This window comes from Fundulus heteroclitus, chromosome 9 (genome assembly GCF_011125445.2).
Source record: "Fundulus heteroclitus isolate FHET01 chromosome 9, MU-UCD_Fhet_4.1, whole genome shotgun sequence".
Classification (NCBI taxonomy): domain Eukaryota; kingdom Metazoa; phylum Chordata; class Actinopteri; order Cyprinodontiformes; family Fundulidae; genus Fundulus; species Fundulus heteroclitus.
In genome coordinates, this window is record NC_046369.1 from 6055203 (window position 1) to 6072454 (window position 17252).

General features: G+C 41.4%; 1 protein-coding gene across 1 annotated transcript; it reads left to right on the forward strand.

Annotated features, from left to right (window-relative positions):
• Positions 1-3597: 3597 nt before the first annotated feature.
• Positions 3598-16559, forward strand: pgm1 (phosphoglucomutase 1). The gene is made up of 11 exons (XM_036140902.1): positions 3598-3950; positions 7419-7581; positions 7737-7880; positions 8054-8179; positions 8268-8458; positions 9251-9405; positions 9497-9612; positions 10256-10391; positions 11778-11961; positions 12418-12552; positions 15815-16559. The coding sequence occupies exons 1-11, from the start codon at positions 3705-3707 to the stop codon at positions 15902-15904; spliced, it is 1686 nt and encodes a 561-aa protein (XP_035996795.1). The 5' UTR covers positions 3598-3704; the 3' UTR covers positions 15905-16559.
• The last annotated feature ends 693 nt before the right edge of the window (positions 16560-17252 follow it).

The following is a 17252-nucleotide window of genomic DNA, read 5'->3' on the forward strand; positions in this document are numbered from 1 at the left end:
TTAGAGAGAAGGGACCGGAGAAGGAACCTTGGGGCACATGGAGGAGCTCCAGACATCTATAACTGGGAGGGTAACGAGGCATTTGTTTATAGGTGTTAATGGTGTGATTTAACTTTGTCACTGACATGCGCAATGCTATTGCTATATGCTATTCCCCCTGTGAAACAGGGTGGTGGCACAATCATGCTGTGGGGGGGTGGGGTTCTTTGACAGGGAACGTGAAGATGATCAGAGTTGAGGGGTAAAAAAAAATAATTACAGAGCAATACTGAAAGAAAACTTTTTAGAAACTGAGAAAGACTTTAGACTGAGGTGGGGGTTCACCTTCCAGTAGGACAAGGACCCTAAACTGATTCTACAATGCAGTGGTTGAGATTAAAGCATATTCATGTACCAGAATGGAGCAAATCCAACTGAGAATCTGGAGCAAGACTTCAAACTGGACACTTTCCTTCCAGCTTGACTGAGCTTCAGCTTTTTTTGCAAAGAAAATCAGCAAAGGTTTCAATTTGTAGAATTGCAAAGCTGTTTAAGACCTGCTCTAAAAGACTTGCAGCTGTAATTGCAGAGAAAAGGGATTTTTACAAAGTATTGTCTCAGGCGGGCTGAATAAAAATGTGTGACACGTTCACAGAGTTTTATTTGTAAAAAGAAAAAAAAAATATTATTTTCCTTCAAGGTGACAAAAATGCACTACTCTGTGCTGGTCTACCACATAAAATCCCAACAAAATGCACTAAAGTTTGTGGTTGTAACAAAGAAATATGGAAAAAAGGTTTATTAATTCTTTTGCAAACCACTTTAATTCATAGTAATTTCAGAGTTTAAAAGAGAAAAAAAAAAGGTAATCCTACTGACCAAACACTGTGATGCAACAGGTAAACCTTTGGCAAGCAGTCAACATTTCCCAACCTTTTTTGTTGCATAACTCCCCGTTTAAAACTGAAGCTAACAGGTAGTGTAATTGGGCAGCTTTCTGGATTCTTTGTAAAATGCTATTCCTTTTACTCATTTAAATAAAATGTTTTTTCATTTTTTTGTTCTTTCTGTGTCCATAGTTCTGATAATGATGAGGAGGCATGCTTTGAGGGTCCCTGACCTTTGAGTGTATATAAATCGACCGTACTAACGTTGTTAAACAGTACAAAAATGTGCAAACACAAATGGTGCAGTGAAACTCTGATTATACCGACCAAGCCAAGCTCACTATGAGATTCTGTTTAGTTTTTGTTACAAAGTCGTCTTTTAGAAATTCACTTCTATATAGCTTTATTATAATTCTAATTTTTTTATACAGCATCACTAGTTCGACTGTTGACTTAGCAGCAGTTCCTCATCGCAATCGTGGCGAAAGAGAAAAGGAAACACACCCTTTTTGACATTCATAAACCTCCAGCAGAACAACGCTCAAAAAGCTGCGACAGGCTGAAAGGACAGAAAAAAAAACCACTGCAGCGCTCAGCCAGGAGTACTTTTTTATTGCAAAGAAGATGAAAAGGAGTATACCGATTAGACGGCAGCAATAGGTCCATCGCTGACTTTCTTCAGCAACCAGATGCAGCTAAACAGAATCACCTATGAGGACGTGGCTAATGGAACCAATGGCTCAGTCGGGCCAGGGGTACCTTCAATAGAAAGAAAACAAGGTGACAGAACACACGGTTAATAGCAAAATTACTTCGGTCACTGACCCTTTCAAGAAAAGAGACAATAAAGGTCAGAAGTACCGAACCAGGGTATATCTGAAATTCTGCTATTAAGTCTATTAAATGCTAAATTCAGAGGGAGCTGCATTCTGTTTTTGTAGATCTGGACCAGGGCTCACCAACAAGGAGTACTTTTTTATTGCAAAGAAAATGAAAAAGAGTACCCAGATTTTTATTCTTTTGATAGTGTCCTGTCTGGCAATGTGGCTTTAATTAAGAATTGTTGTCTCAAAGCCAAAAACAGCCCAACAGATTTTACTTTCACAAGTGGAGCCTTAGCGCTTTCGCCATAGTGCTCCGCTTGTTTTATACATGTAAATAACTTTGTTAGGATTCATGCAGGGAATATTTCATGTTATATGGACACTACAAAAAGAAAGTAGAGAGAAAAAAAAGGAGAAAAGGTGAAAGAAAGAGGAGCTAAAAGGGAGAGAATGATAAAACAACACCAGTCTGGTTCTTCACCTGCAAAGAGAGATGTAAAAAGAACAGCACAACCAGCGGATGAAGTATTACAAATACTGTACAATTAAGCCTATTGAATGCTAAATTCAGAGGGAGCTGTATTGTGTTTTTGTAGATCTAGACCAGGGGTCACCAACATGGGGTCCGCGGGCACCAAGTAGCCCCCCCAAGGACCACATGTGGCACTCATGGGCCTGGGCCTGGTGCACAATCCACCAGTGAGCTGCATCTAAAACGTTATTTTATTCCTGGTTACGCCTCCTGTTTATTCACACTTGCATTTATATCGATTTTAAAACGACAATATCTATAACAAAGCATGAAAAATTTTGTTTATTTTACATAAAGTTAAGGTGAACTCTGACTCTTCTCGTCCAAAGGTCAGTACTGGCAGCCCTTCGTATGGCACAACGCCAATAAAGTAGCGCTCAGTTTCAAAAAGGTTGGTGACCTGCTGGTCTGTGGAAAGCATATGAGCGGGTGACGAGACGGGAGCTGTGGTGTTGTAGGAGGAAGTTTGCGTATAGCACAGGGCATGTGTGAAAGCTGTAAGATAGTGGTGAGGTGTGCCGTGTGTGACAGAGGAGTTCAAGGTGGAACGGATTCTAGGGTTTTCCTCATCTGTTGTATTAAACCTTAATAGGGCAACGTATCCTGGGAGATACAACTCATAAAATCCAAAATATTGAATATATATATAAATTTTGAATGTGGAAATATTTCACTTAGGGCCTAAAGAGATGAGTGATACAATTTAATTATCTTTTTGCAACTTATTTTCCACTCCTGTCTGTTTAAGGGTTAAAAGATGGTCATTCAGTTAGCAAATTATTCTGAATAATTGAATTAGACTCTTTAACAATAATAAACATTACTCTTTTTTGGTCTAGCAATATAAGAACAACATTTGGGTCAGTTGTTCTTTGACAAAACACTTGCTGTAATAAGCCAATTTTAATAATCGAATGCAAAGCAGATTTTGATGCACCAAAGTCTGCCTTTGAGTAAATAAATGTCATTGGATAGATGTTACTATGAAATTAAAGAGGATGTCAAAAAGATGAATACTTTGTGGTGTACTTAACATTTTCAATTGTAAGATTTTAATTTTTCCTCTAAAAATGTGCTCCAAATTAAAAACTAAAATCTTCCATTTGCATCAGCCACAGTCTGTGCTGGTGGACCAAATCTTTCTTGAAATACAGTTGAGGGGCGGGGGGCACCCGGGTTAGATGGAGACTAGCCGTTCTGTTTTTACCTTTAGAAATAACTACTAATATAGAATAATAAATGAGGTTTAAAAATAAAATTATTTCTACAACTCAAACGTTCTTGCAGAAATAATCATGTTGCATGGAAGCAGCCCTCCACGGCCCCTGGTTGCCCTTTAAACACAGAGAGGGGTGTGTGTGTGTGAGACAGGGGGCGGGGGAGCTGTGTACGTGTAGCCGCTCTACCGCTGCAGTCGCTCGGACCACAGCGCGGATCGCACGGGCTGCTTGTCCGGAGGGGCGCGTCGGAATAAATAAAAAAATGGTGAAACCTACGACCGTGAAGACCAAGCCGTACGCGGACCAGAAGCCCGGGACGAGCGGGCTGAGGAAGCGGGTGACGGTGTTCCAGCAGAACCAGCACTATGCGGAAAACTTCATCCAGAGCATAATCTCCGTCATCGAGCCAGCCGAGCGGCAGGCGGCCACTCTGGTGGTGGGGGGAGACGGGAGGTTTTTCATGAAGGACGCCATTCAGCTCATCGTCCAGATCGCTGCGGCCAACGGGGTCAGTTGGAAAAAGAAAAAAAAAAAACAGCCGAAGAAGTAAACGGCTGCGGCGAGCTAACGCGGCTAACCTTGCTAGCAGGCGTTAAATTTAGCTAGCTGTCAAGGTTGCTCGCTTCTTCTTCCCCTTTTATAGAAATACTGCTTTAGTTTATTCCGATTAATTAAAAGGCCGGTTGTTGTTGTTTTTTAATGTTGAAATATAATTAACATTACCCTAATTATTAATATTATTAAGTGTTTAAGAGAGGGGTCATTCAGTTCAGTGAACAATGAGCTGATAATTGATGGCATCAAAGTTCATTTCTCCCCCAACGTTTGCAAAATAACCAACCCCGCAAGCCTCTGCAGGTTCTCCCCATTCCTTTGCTCGGAGCAACAAGGGCATTCCTGCCATCACCTGTCGGCCCTTTTTAATTACTGGCCTGATTTTAATTCAGTCTGCCTAAGTTCATGGAAAGCTGCCTGGCGATAGTTGGCAGCTTCAGAGCCCTTCAGAGGGAGCTACGCTCACATGTCATCCACACCCCCTCTGTGGATTTTTACCAATAACCCCTCATGACAGCAGAGGTCCCCAGGATGAAGCGCAGGAGGGATAATTATGGCAAGCAATTTTAGCATATAATGAAACCATAATCCGTTTTTTTTATTTTTTTTTATTTCAAAGGCTTAAATATACCTAATAATACATCTAGATGTAATTAGCATGATAATTTACACAATTTCAAATGCTTGAAATGGGGGTGAATTTTTTTTGTTGCACATATTTAATCCTATCCTCTATCACTAGTTAGTGCGTTTTTAAATAAAAATGTTGCCTATCCCATGTGATCGTTGGACAGGAGCCAGAGTACAGCCTGAGCAAGTCTCCTAGACCAGTGGTTCTCAACCCTGGTCCTCAGGGACCCCTGTCCTGCATGTTTTAGATGTCTCTGTTCCAGCTCACCTGAATCAAATGATTGCTCCTCTATCTCCTCTGCGTGCTATCGGGTGCTGCAGAAGCCTCGTAATCATCCATTGAAGTCAGGTATGAGGCAGCAAAGACACACTGGAAACATGCAGGACAAGGGGTACTTGTGGAGGACCAGGGTTGGGAACCACTGGCCTAGACCGTCACAGACCAAACCAAAATAACATTTATTACAATGAGCAATACCTCATTAAAGCGCCGTAGATTGTGACAAGCTATATATTTTTTCATATATCGATGTACCATCTATATATTTGACGTAACTGTCCAGGTTGTACCCCGCCTCTCGTTCAATGACCGCTGGGGATAAGCACCAGCACCCCTGCGGCCCTGCATAGATTAGCGGGTACACCCGATGGATAGATGTATGTTTGGACATTGATTTTACTGTACCTTTAAGGTTTTCTACCTATTTTCCACCACAAATGGAAATAGAAAACATCTTCGGGACACCCGAAAGCCTCACATTTTTAGATTTAATGTATCCCTTATACAATAACTTCCCTCTCTATCAAGGAAAGCAGTTCTGTTTTGAATATCAATGCATTGGAACTAGAGCTGTACACAATACATCAAGTTGCAGTCGTTATAGAATTATCCATGTGTGCCAATCACAAGTCCCAATCACAAAGGACTGCTTGAACTTGATATTATGTTGTATTTTAATTGTTATACATTCAAACCCTGCATATCAGTAATATGTTTGTCCAGTTCTCTGGACCCTAAATGCCCGCATCAGTTTCATTTCTCTGGTAGCTGGGAAGGTAAACTTCATGGAGAGTGGTGGGGGACATTTGTTTTTAATTGGTAATCAACAAAAAGAGTCTGAAAGGAGGTTCAGTTGTAATTGATCTCTTAATCGCAACGTGCAGCAATAGTATTGCAATTAAATATTTTCCTGAAATGATGCAGCCTTTGGTTAGAACCTCTGAATGCAAATTAAATTCATTCAGCCAGGTGATTTGTATCTGGAAAAATTGAATGTATGAACAATTTTCCTTCTACTAAAGATGAAGGAAATGACAATAAACTGTTTATATATATATCTCCTGCATGGAGAAACCGGCACTGTAAACAATCAGGTTCAGGGTGGCTGTGGGTTGGCCCCATTTCTTTATCTGTACTCTAACCAGTTAATAATTTTCTTTTCTTTTTTTTACTGCACATGCTTTTAAACATAATATTTGCCTAAAGTTCTCAAATTCTTTGAGCAACATCTCTGGCTTCTAGTTGCACATTTTTAGGAAGTAAAATCAACAGGGAGTCATAAGATGATCTGACCTTTGTGTTGTAGCATCTTTCAAATAGCATCCATAAACCCTCAGCATAATGTTATGGTTTCTAGTCCTGCTGCGTGCCTCCTCCAAGGCTGTTGTTGGTCTCCAGGAAGCTGGTGCTGATTTCAGATGTTTAACGCCGTTGTTTCGGGTTAGAACCATACGCAGGACATGAATTTTTTTGTACCTGCATCTTACATGCACATTTTTCATTTGAAAGACATCTGTTTCAGACGTTCGCAATGCTCATTTTAATTGGGCAGAATTGATTTATTACATGATAAGATGGCTTGCCATAACCCTTCCAGTATCAGCAACTACCTTTGGCATTTGCGCTCCGACACTGCAGCTTGTTGCTGCGGCCTGGAAGACTGAGACGTTTTATTGACTCTCTGCTTGGTTCCGTCTTTTATAGTTGAATAAACTATATAAATAAATTGAAAACCCTGCGAAAAGAAGTCCAGACAATGTTTACGCGTTGCTTCACAGAGCGGGCCACTGCGGCTGGGGAGGGGGCGTGACGTGCGGCTTGTCACGTTGCCCTGCAAGTCTGCAGCCTTGGAAGCAGCTGCGCCCTAAATGGCTAAACTGCATCACTGGCTGTCATTTAAATTGGGAACTTTAGGCATTTAGTGGCTAAAGGCTAAAGCTGACGTCCTGACGCTGTCAATGGAGAGCATCAGGCAACCAAACTAGTAGACAGAGCCCAGAATAAATTACTTTCTCTTTAAAATGCCACTATGCCTGAAAGCTGAGTGATATGTGCAGCATTGAGAGTGGGTTAAACTCTCCTAAAAAAAAAAAAAAAAAAAAAAAGTTGCATTTGGTGTGTTTAGTAATTGTTAGTTGATGTTAGGAAATGACTTGTTGGGTAACGGTAATATGGACTAAGCAGCAGACAAAGGTTCACATGTTTTCACAAAACATACCGAGATGAGATAGGGGCGTTATTTGAAAGCGGAAAGCAGTAAAGTACCAGCAGGCCTCAGCGTAAACAGAAGCCTCTGAAAATAGAAGAGTCTGTGCTGGTGGTGGGGTTTACTAAACTGGATTTGACCTACTGGGCGTTCCAGTCACATCAAAACAAAGCGTATTAACAACGTCCTGTTTAAAAGGCAGTGTTTGTTTTTTATTCAACTATCAGGCTTTTATTATTTATTTATTTTTTATTGTATTTGCTTAGTTCTTGGATCCAGGAATTAATCAGTGCATGTGTTTGCAGATTAATCACCTTGTGATTGGTCAGAATGGCATAATGTCCACCCCAGCCGTCTCCTGCGTGATCCGCAAGCTAAAAGCAGTGGGTGGCATCATCCTCACCGCCAGCCACAACCCAGGAGGCCCCAGTGGAGACTTTGGCATTAAGTACAATATTTCCAGTGGAGGTGAGAGGATGTTTCAAAGAAAATGCATCATTTTGATAGCGTAAACCTTTTTTTTTTTTTTTTTTTTGTTCCCCCTGCATTTTATGTGTAATTAATCCAGTATTTCTGTCAATCAGATTTTCTTTTTTCTCTCTTTTGACACTTTATTTCTGCAGGACCTGCTCCCGAAGGCATCACAAATAAAATTTATGAGATCAGCAAAGGCCTGCAGGAGTACCACATCTGCCCAGAGCTGAAGGTGGATCTGGCCACCATAGGGAAGCAGACCTTTGAAGTGGACACTTTTAAACCCTTCATAGGTACAGCATTTTCAAGAAATGTACATTAAATCCGCTAATGGCTCATCAAATCCGGATTTCTAACACAACCTCAGCATTTATTTATCTAGTTTTAAATGGATTTTCTCAAGCGACTATAGGGTCCATATCCTCTTGAAATATTTAGCTTTAAAATTTGCACCTTTTCTCATCAGTGGAGATTGTGGACTCAGTGGAAGCCTACGCGGAGATGCTAAGGGACATCTTTGATTTCGCTGCCCTGAAGGACCTCCTCTCCGGCGCCAACCACATTAATGTGCGGCTGGATGCGATGCACGGAGGTAAGAAGCAGCCACGTAAAGGAGCTCCACAGGTTGGCCTCCTGTGGGCATGCCTGCTGCTTATTCATACGTTTTTTTCTCCCCCTAGTGGTGGGTCCCTACATTAAGAAGATAGTCTGTGAGGAGCTGGGTTCCCCCGCAAACTCGGCGGTCAACTGCGTCCCCCAGGAGGACTTTGGCGGTCACCACCCCGACCCCAACCTGACCTACGCCGCTGACCTGGTCAACACCATGAAGAGCGGAGAGTATGACTTCGGAGCCGCCTTTGATGGTGACGGTGTAAGTTTTTTTTTTTTTTTTTTTTTTTTTTTTTTTTTTTTTGAGGGCCGATACTTACAGCTTTAAATCTAGCAGCGTGTTTGTGAGTTGTGGTTTTACATGATGATGTCATTGCTCATAAAATGACTTTATTAAACACTTTTCTTATTGTTTTTTTTTTTTTTTAAAGTAATCCAATTTATTGCCTTTCATCTTGTTTTTTTCTCTTTGCTTTAATATTTGACACTTATCTCATGCACTGCAAAGACGGATCTAAAAACAAGTAAAATGTTCTTAAAGTTAGTCTATTCATCCTTGATTTGAGCCAGTAAATAAGATTATCTGCCAATGGAATGAGTATTTTTTTTACCCCTAAAATAAGATAATTAGACATCCTGCCCTTGAAATAAGATGATGGAGAGAAATTGTTCCTATTTTAAGTGGAAAGAATCTTATTCTATTGGCAAATCATCTTATTTATCTGCTCAAATCAAGGACAAATACACAAATTTAAAGAAAATTTTACTTATTTTTAGTTACAATAAACGTAGTTCTGTTTTTGCAGTGTTTCATTAAATAAAAAACTTAATACATGAGGCAATATAAAAAAAACTAAGTGCAAATAAGTTGGGTTTGGTCAATATTTCTTTTCAAGGCAACGATGTGGAAAAATGCAGTGTTTGTAGGGGAGGACAGCGACGGCATTGATTATTGATGGTTTATTTGTAAAGGATCAAGGCAGCGGCCTTCTGTCTCAGAACCAGCTGCTTTTCCACCATGAACGTTCACTCTGACCTCTGGACTCCTGTTTAGGACCGCAACATGGTGCTGGGTAAACATGGCTTCTTCGTGAACCCTTCCGACTCCGTGGCTGTCATTGGTGCCAACATCACCTGCATCCCGTACTTCAAAAAGACCGGCGTCAAGGGCCTGGCCCGCAGCATGCCCACCAGCGGAGCCTTGGACAAGTAAAACAAATAATTAAAAAACAAATCCTGGTAATCTCAATTGTACCTCCGTGATCCGTTTTTTTGATCAAGTGTTTCGGATTTGTCCCAGCGTGGCCAAGGCTCTGAAGATGCAGCTGTATGAGACTCCGACGGGCTGGAAGTTCTTCGGCAACCTGATGGACGCCGGTAAACTCTCGCTGTGCGGAGAGGAGAGCTTCGGCACCGGTGAGAGCCAGTCTGCCGCTCCGGAAACAGGGCGCGCTCTCCCTCACCCGTTCTCCCACACGTTTACCGCCCTCGTCCTCACTAAGACTAAGAAAGTAGAGAACATCACCCCAGTTCTAAAGTCCTTACACTGGCTCCCTGTATCTCAGAGAATAGACTTTAAAATACTTCTGTTAGTCTATAAATCCCTGAATGGCTTAGCACCTAAATACATCACAGACTTGTTATCGGTGTATCAACCCTCCAGACCACTAAGGTCTTCTGGCTCCAGTCTACTCTGCATACCTAGAACCAGAACTAAACAAGGAGAAGCAGCATTTAGTTCCTATGCTCCGCTTATCTAGAACAAACTTCCAGAAAACTGTAAAAGTGTGGAAAGCCTGAGTTCTTTTAAATCAAGATTAAAAACACATCTGTTTAAAATTGCCTTTGACTGTTCTAGTTAAACAGTTTTACTGTTTTTAATGTTCTTTTTTGTTACTACATTCTATCCCTACTTGCTTTTATTCTATTTTCTATCTACATTTTATTATTTTGGTATATCTTAATCATGTAAAGCACTTTGTATTGTCTTGTACTGAATTGTGCTATATAAATAAATTTGCCTTGCCTTGCCTTGCCTCCCTGTTTGTTACCCGCGCAGGTTCCGATCACATCCGTGAGAAGGATGGCCTGTGGGCCGTGCTCGCCTGGCTGTCGATCCTGGCCTCCAGGAAGCAGAGCGTGGAAGAGATCATGAAGGATCACTGGCAGAAGTTTGGCAGGAACTTTTTCACAAGGTCAGACATAATTCAAGCTTGAGGTTTGACTGTCTTGGAAATTCACGAATTAATGAATGGAAATCAGCTTTATTAGTTTGATTGTTTGCACCATCTGGTGGTAAAAGATGGAACTACAACACATTGGACATTTAATAGGCAAGGCACATTTATTTGTAAGGCAGATTTCAGTACAAAGACGATGCAAAGTGCTTTACATGATTAAAGAGTAGGAAAATAAAACAGAATAAAAACAAGTTGGAATAAAATGTAGACACAAAATAAAACCTGGGAAAATAGAAACTAAAAGCAAATATTAAAAACAGTAGAACAGTCGAAGGCAGTCCTAAACAAATGTGTTTTTAATCTTGATTTAAAGGAACTCAGGCTTTCAGCACTTTTACAGTTTTCTGGAAGTTTGTTTTTTATTTAGGCACTAAATGCTGGTCTGTAGGGTTGGTACACTGATAACAATGCTTTTCATTTCTGCTTCCTTCACTCTTAAAGTATTCGTTTTATGACAATAATGAAAAACCGTCTTCCCCCTTTATTCCTCTCTATACTTGAGTTAAACGTGTGCGATTCTTCATGCAGGTCCAAAAAATATACTTATTTTTAGTTCTGTTTTTGCAGAAGTTTGGCAGGAACTTTTTCACACTGTCAGAAATAATTCAAGCTTGAGGTTTGACTGTGTTGGAAATTCACGAATTAATGAATGAAAATCAGCTTTATTAGTTTGATTGTTTGCACCATCTGGTGGTAAAAGATGGAACTACAACACATTGGACATTTAATAGGCAAGGCACATTTATTTCAGAATCAGAATCAAGTTTAATCGCCAAGTAGGTTTGCACTTACAAGGAATTTGACTTGGAGTTGATGGTGCAGACAAAAACTATTATTTTTTTTGCTATACAAAAAAAATGTGTATAGCAGATTTCAGTAAAAAGACGATGCAAAGTGCTTTACATAATTAAAGAGTAGGAAAATAAAACAGAATAAAAACAAGTTGGAATAAAATGTAGAAACAAAATAAAACATCGGAAAGTAGAAACTAAAAGCAAATATTAAAAACAGTTGGACTACAAAGTTGAACTAAATGATGTTTCAGTAAAACAGTTTAACTAGAACAGTCGAAGGCAATCCTAAACAAATGTGTTTTTAATCTTGATTTAAAGGAACTCAGGCTTTCAGCACTTTTACAGTTTTCTGGATGTTTGTTCCAGATAAGTGGAGCATAGGAACTAAATGCTGGTCTAGAGGGTTGGTACACTGATAACAATGCTTTCCATTCCTGCCTCCTTCACTCTTAAGAAAGTATTAGTTTTATGACAATAATGAAAAACTGTCTTCCCCCCCCTTATTCCTCTCTATACTCGTGTCAAACGTGTGCGATTCTTCATGCAGGTACGACTACGAGGAGGTCGACTCAGATTCCGCGAACAAGATGATGAAGGATCTGGAGGCGCAGATGTCCGAGCCGTCCTTCGTCGGAAAGCAGTTCTCATCGGGCGACAAGACGTACGTGGTGGCTGTGGCTGACAACTTTGCCTACACGGACCCCGTGGATGGGAGCGTGTCCAAAAACCAGGTAGCCATCCGGCACAGCTGGACGCTCCCTTCATCGCCCCGCTGTCGTTACAGGGCCTTCCCCGGGTGTCGATGCCCCCACCCTGCTGTTTCTTCTGTTTCCATTCCCCTTTCACAACAAACGCTTCATTTTCTTTCTCTCCCTTCCCAGTAAAGTATGCTGAAGCTTGCAGCTGTAACATGATGAAACACGGGAAAAGGCCCTCATACTGTGTTTTTTATGAAGTGATTTAATATTTTAGACAGAACCCTTGTTACTTGATATATTAACAGTCTTTATATTATTTAGAAATTGGCCTGATACTCCATTAAGTCATCCCTCCAGTGTTGCAATCCCACCACATGCGCCCCGACTCCTCATTTTCTTACCCCCGCACATGGTTCCCATTCAGCCTCTACTTCCATTTATCTTTCTTGGCTCGTCTCTTCTTACCTCTCCCCTGTTTTATTCTCCCAGGGCCTCCGGATCATCTTCTCTGACGGCTCCAGGATCATTTTCCGTCTCAGCGGCACCGGCAGCGCGGGAGCGACCGTCCGGCTCTACATAGACAGCTACGAGAACGACGGCCAGAAGATCCTGCAGGATCCCCAGGTCAGGACGACGAGCAGTGATCTCAGCCGATTTTAGAAAAGCGACACAAACGGGACCGCCGCCCTTTGCGTCTTTGAGCCGTTTTGGCCCGTCACCCTTTAGTAACGTAGAGGAAAAAAACATGTTGATACGTTTTGTCCTCGCAGCGGGAGCGCCTTAGCCCGACTCTCTGCGGGTCTGCCAGCCCACAGTGGGCGGAGGTCTTCGTTAAAAACAAGTGTCAGACATTTTATTCAACATGCGAGCTGATGGTGATGGAGATGTTTGGCAAAGCTTTGAGTTCTGACAGCTTATTAGGACGCGTAGGAAGAGGGGGGGGAACGAGGAGCACATGTTCCGGCTGACGCTTCCTAAAATGCTCCTGACTGGTGTGGACAGGGAGGTGATGCAGTACAAGGAGAGAAGAAAGGGGAGAGACCATTCTTCTCCGGTTCTTCACTTTCCTTTGAGCTTATGGAGCATGAATAACGCGTTAAGCGGAAACATACTGCTGCGGGTTCTCGACTTGACAGGAAAATATGTCCTGCGGGGAAGGATTCAGTGGGCTTTGATTTGCAGGCCCAAAGGAAAACGGAGAAAGAAAAAGGATTTTTATTTTTTTCTGACCGCTGGGTGATCAAGCCTAACTACAAAAATAAACGTATCTATCTGCAGCGTTCTAACACTTATTGGTAGATGAAGTTCAATCTATTTACTGGTAGTTGAGTTGCTTTCTAAATGGTTCCTGTGACGTCTTTAAAGCCCCAGCGTGGAATATTTTCACCGTCTCACCATCTAGTGGTGCTCTAAACGAATTATAAGCAACCTCTGCATTAACTACTACAGAAGCTGCAGAGGATCATAAATGTGACAATGTCAACATGTCCTCCATGTATTAGCTGCTGCTAATGGCTAACAGCTACCCACGTACCGTACAGACGAGGGGGAGAGGGAGCCGTCTCTGCTGGGAGGACAGTAGCTGCTGGACTACACTGCCCTGTTTCTAACATAACACCAAAAATAAACTTCACCGCTGTATTGAATTAACGTACCTGTCCAGCAGAAAGCATGCAGCCTCCACATTCGTAATTATTACTCCTGATTATTACTTCTTTTTCTTTTCTTGGTTGCTTCTTTTCTAAGACTATGGATGGTCTTCCATTTCAACAGAAAACGGCAAACAGAACGATCTACAGTCGTCTTTGCTTGTTTTCTCCTCCTCCACCAACAGCAGGTCCTCATATAGACGACAGTCAGGAGAAAACGAGTATGGCTGACAGTCTGTCCCCCTTTTGGCTTCTGAAATCGCAACATGGCGCCTCCCAGTGGTTGCACCGCCACCTATGTATTTATAAACTGCTAATTTTGAAGTTATGAGAATGATTTTTGCTGATTAAAAACCAAATTAGTTACACTCTGTCCCTTTAGGTTTTCTGGAAAAAAAACTTAACATTTTTAGCTTTCCAGTTCTGGATAAAGGTTACAAAATATTTGTGTTTCCAGACTTTAATCCAATTTTCTAAACGTTGGCTCCATTGGTCCCTTTTATCTGTTTGTTGATCCATTTGTTAACCCATTCATCTGTCCATCTATCCGTCTATCGGCTTGTCCATTCATCCTTCCATCCATTTATCCATCCATCCTCCATTAATCATCATCCAGTCCCTCCATTAATGTGCCAACTTATCGCTCCACCCTCCATTTATCCATCCATTCATCAATCTATTTATCCATTCATCCATCTGTCCATCCCCCATGTATTCCTCTGTTCATCTATCCATCCATTCATCTATCAGTTTGTCCTTTCATTCATCCATTAATTCACCTATGTATTCGTCTCTCTGTCCATCCATTTGTTTTTCTTTTCATTTGTCCATCCACCAGCGATCCATCCTTCCAATCTGTGTTTTCTGCAGGTTAACGATTTGAAAATATGCTCATCAAAAACTCCTAGTGAATCATTTTATTTAAAACTTTAACTCTGGATCTTTGAGTCTGGATTAGAAGTGAATTTTTACCAGAAACCGTGTATGGACGAAACCTTTTACCGCCTTTAATGATTACTGGAATACTATTTCCAGCTATAGATTTTACAGTCTTAAAATGGGGGGGAAAAAACGTACCTGAAGTTGTTGTTTTTTTATTGTCTAAGAAAACGCAGCATCTCTGATTCTCACTTGAACAGACAGATATGAAACACCAAATAGATCCAAGTGTTGAATGCACCGTAGCTGCCTTTTAAATATCAGGACTGCGTAAGGAAGGCTTTTTAGGGACGCTTTATTCTGCATCCGGTAGTTTAGCGGAAAATGTAAAGCGACCGAACGTTTGGCCAAATGTGTGCAGTTACAGAACGGTCCGTTTTTATCGTACGCTGCTTCTGACGTGTAAGTTTTGTCAGACCGACTGCGTTTTCTCGTCTTTTGATGCTTGACGGGACAATTAGGAGGTTTCTCCACTAAGCAGGTTTGACAATGTTGTATTTTGTTTAAAGCCCCAATACATAATGTACATAATACGGCGACATAATGCTCTCCGAAATTTATTCTAAAGCAAATTAAAAAAAGTATTTACTTAGTTATTAGAAACACAGGAATCTGAATGCTGGCAGAACTGCGTGTTGGGATTAAACACTAAATTGTCCCATTTGTGCACTATTGGTGAAAAAACTTCAGTTTTTATAATGTGGCATATTTTTAACAAAACCAGGGGAGCATTGCATTAAAAACTGTTAATCCCTGATATTACATTTTTATACTGCTCCATGTACTAATAAAATCTATTTTTATTTATGTTTCAAACATTAAAAATATAAAACAAAAAGAGGTTTGCATAAATGTACATTGATAAAACACAATATTTATGATAAATTAGCTGTTAGCATTACAGAATGGGTTAAATCTGAATCGATGGATCTCCATCGTTATGCTTGTTGGTTCTACATGAAGTTATAAATTAAAGACATAATTTGGCTTGTCAGAAAAATGTCGTTGTGTGTATATATATAAAGAAATCTCTGCTTTTTATGATGACTCGTCTGAGTCATTTGCATTTTTCTGCCTTAACGGCTGTAATGCCGTTAAAGACTAAAACCTCCACTAGATGTCACTACCTCCTGCACGCTGTCTTGGAATGGCCCGCTTTAGTTCTTGTTCCTTTTTTGGGGTTTGACCTCTTGATTATAACACATCTCCACCACGGTCACAAGCATCCGGGCGTTTTTCACTGTAAACTGAGCAGCAAATCCGCTTCACCTCGGTCCTTTCCTTCTGTCCTTGTCCAGGTGATGCTGGCCCCTCTGGTGGACATCGCCCTAAAGCTCTCCCAGCTCCATGAAAGGACGGGACGCACCGGCCCCACCGTGATCACATGATTCAGCAACACGATACCTCAACCCTCTTTACGGGGGGGTTAAGCTGCCCCTGAATGCTGTCATGGCCTTCGTAAAGCTAGAGTTAGATTAGAAAAAGGGAAACACGGGATGAAAAGAGGAAAGTGCACAAGGAGCTCTATGATTTAGTCACTGCCTTCTTTTTGTGCTAAACCACAGTGATGGTTATGACGTCTGAGCGGTACAGTTAGCTGTCCTAACCTGCCTGACGTAGAGACGCTGTTAGACGTTCAGATTTGCAGGAGCAGCCTGGAGGTCTAGTGCATCTTTCTCACCCCGGTAGCATATGTTCTCACTTGAGCTTTCATTTAAAAAAGAAAAAAATAAATAAATGAAAATAAGCGCTCTAGAGCTCGTCTTGTGTCATTTCTGGAAACAAGTTTTATTCCAGGAAATGATTGTGCCGCACATCAACTTAACATAAAGCAGACGGCACTACACTGAGCATAAATCGGCTATTCAGGGCAGCTGTACCCCTTTGTGATCACTTTCTCCTGTCAGGATGTTGGGTCTTCCTTCTTTTTTTTTTTTTTCTGTCTTCGTCCAAGCCACCGACGTCGCCGTTAAACCTGAGCCCCAGCTGTGGTATCAAGAATCAGTCAACCAACTATGAATTAAAGAGCCTTGTGGAAAAGAACAGTGTTCAAATTGATTTATTTCTGTGTCTGCTGATTAAACGTTTACCAAGTTTACTACTGCATCCCAGTAAATTGCAGAGTGATTGTATACTGCTCAAAAAAATAAAAGGAAACACTAAAATAACACGTCCTAGATCTGAATGAAAGAAATATTGAATAATTTGTTCTTTACATGGTTGAATGTGCTGGTAACACAATCACACATAAATTATCAATGGAAATTACATTTATTAACCCATGGAGGTCTGGATTTGGAGCCACACTCTAAATTAAAGTGGAAAAACACTAGAGGCGGATCCAGCTTTGATGTAATGTCCTTAAAACAATCAAAATGAGGCTCAGCAGCGTGTGTGGCCTCCACCTGCCTTTATGGCCTCCCTACAACGCCTGGGCATGCTCCTGATGAGGTGGAGGATGGTCTCCTGAGGGATCTCCTCCCAGACCTGGACTAACACATCCGCCAACTCCTGGACGGTCAGTGGTGCAACATGGCGTTGGTAGATGGAGCGAGACATGATGTCCCAGATGTGCTCAGCTGGATTCAGGTCTGAGGAACCAGTGGGCCGGTCCATAGCATCAATGCTTTCATCGGGCACGAACTGCTGACACACTCCAGACACATGAGGTCTGGCATTAGGACGAACCCAGGGCCGACCGCACCATCATATGGTCTCACTATGGGTCTGAAGATC

Bases quoted from the DNA above. Each gene is read 5' to 3' on its own strand.
- pgm1 (XM_036140902.1), top strand. From the start codon at position 3,705: ATGGTGAAACCTACGACCGTGAAGACCAAGCCGTACGCGGACCAGAAG. The intron at 10,392-11,777 runs GTCAGACATAAT...TTCTTCATGCAG, and splicing joins GGCAGGAACTTTTTCACAAG to GTACGACTACGAGGAGGTCG. The intron at 11,962-12,417 runs GTAGCCATCCGG...TTATTCTCCCAG, and splicing joins GGAGCGTGTCCAAAAACCAG to GGCCTCCGGATCATCTTCTC.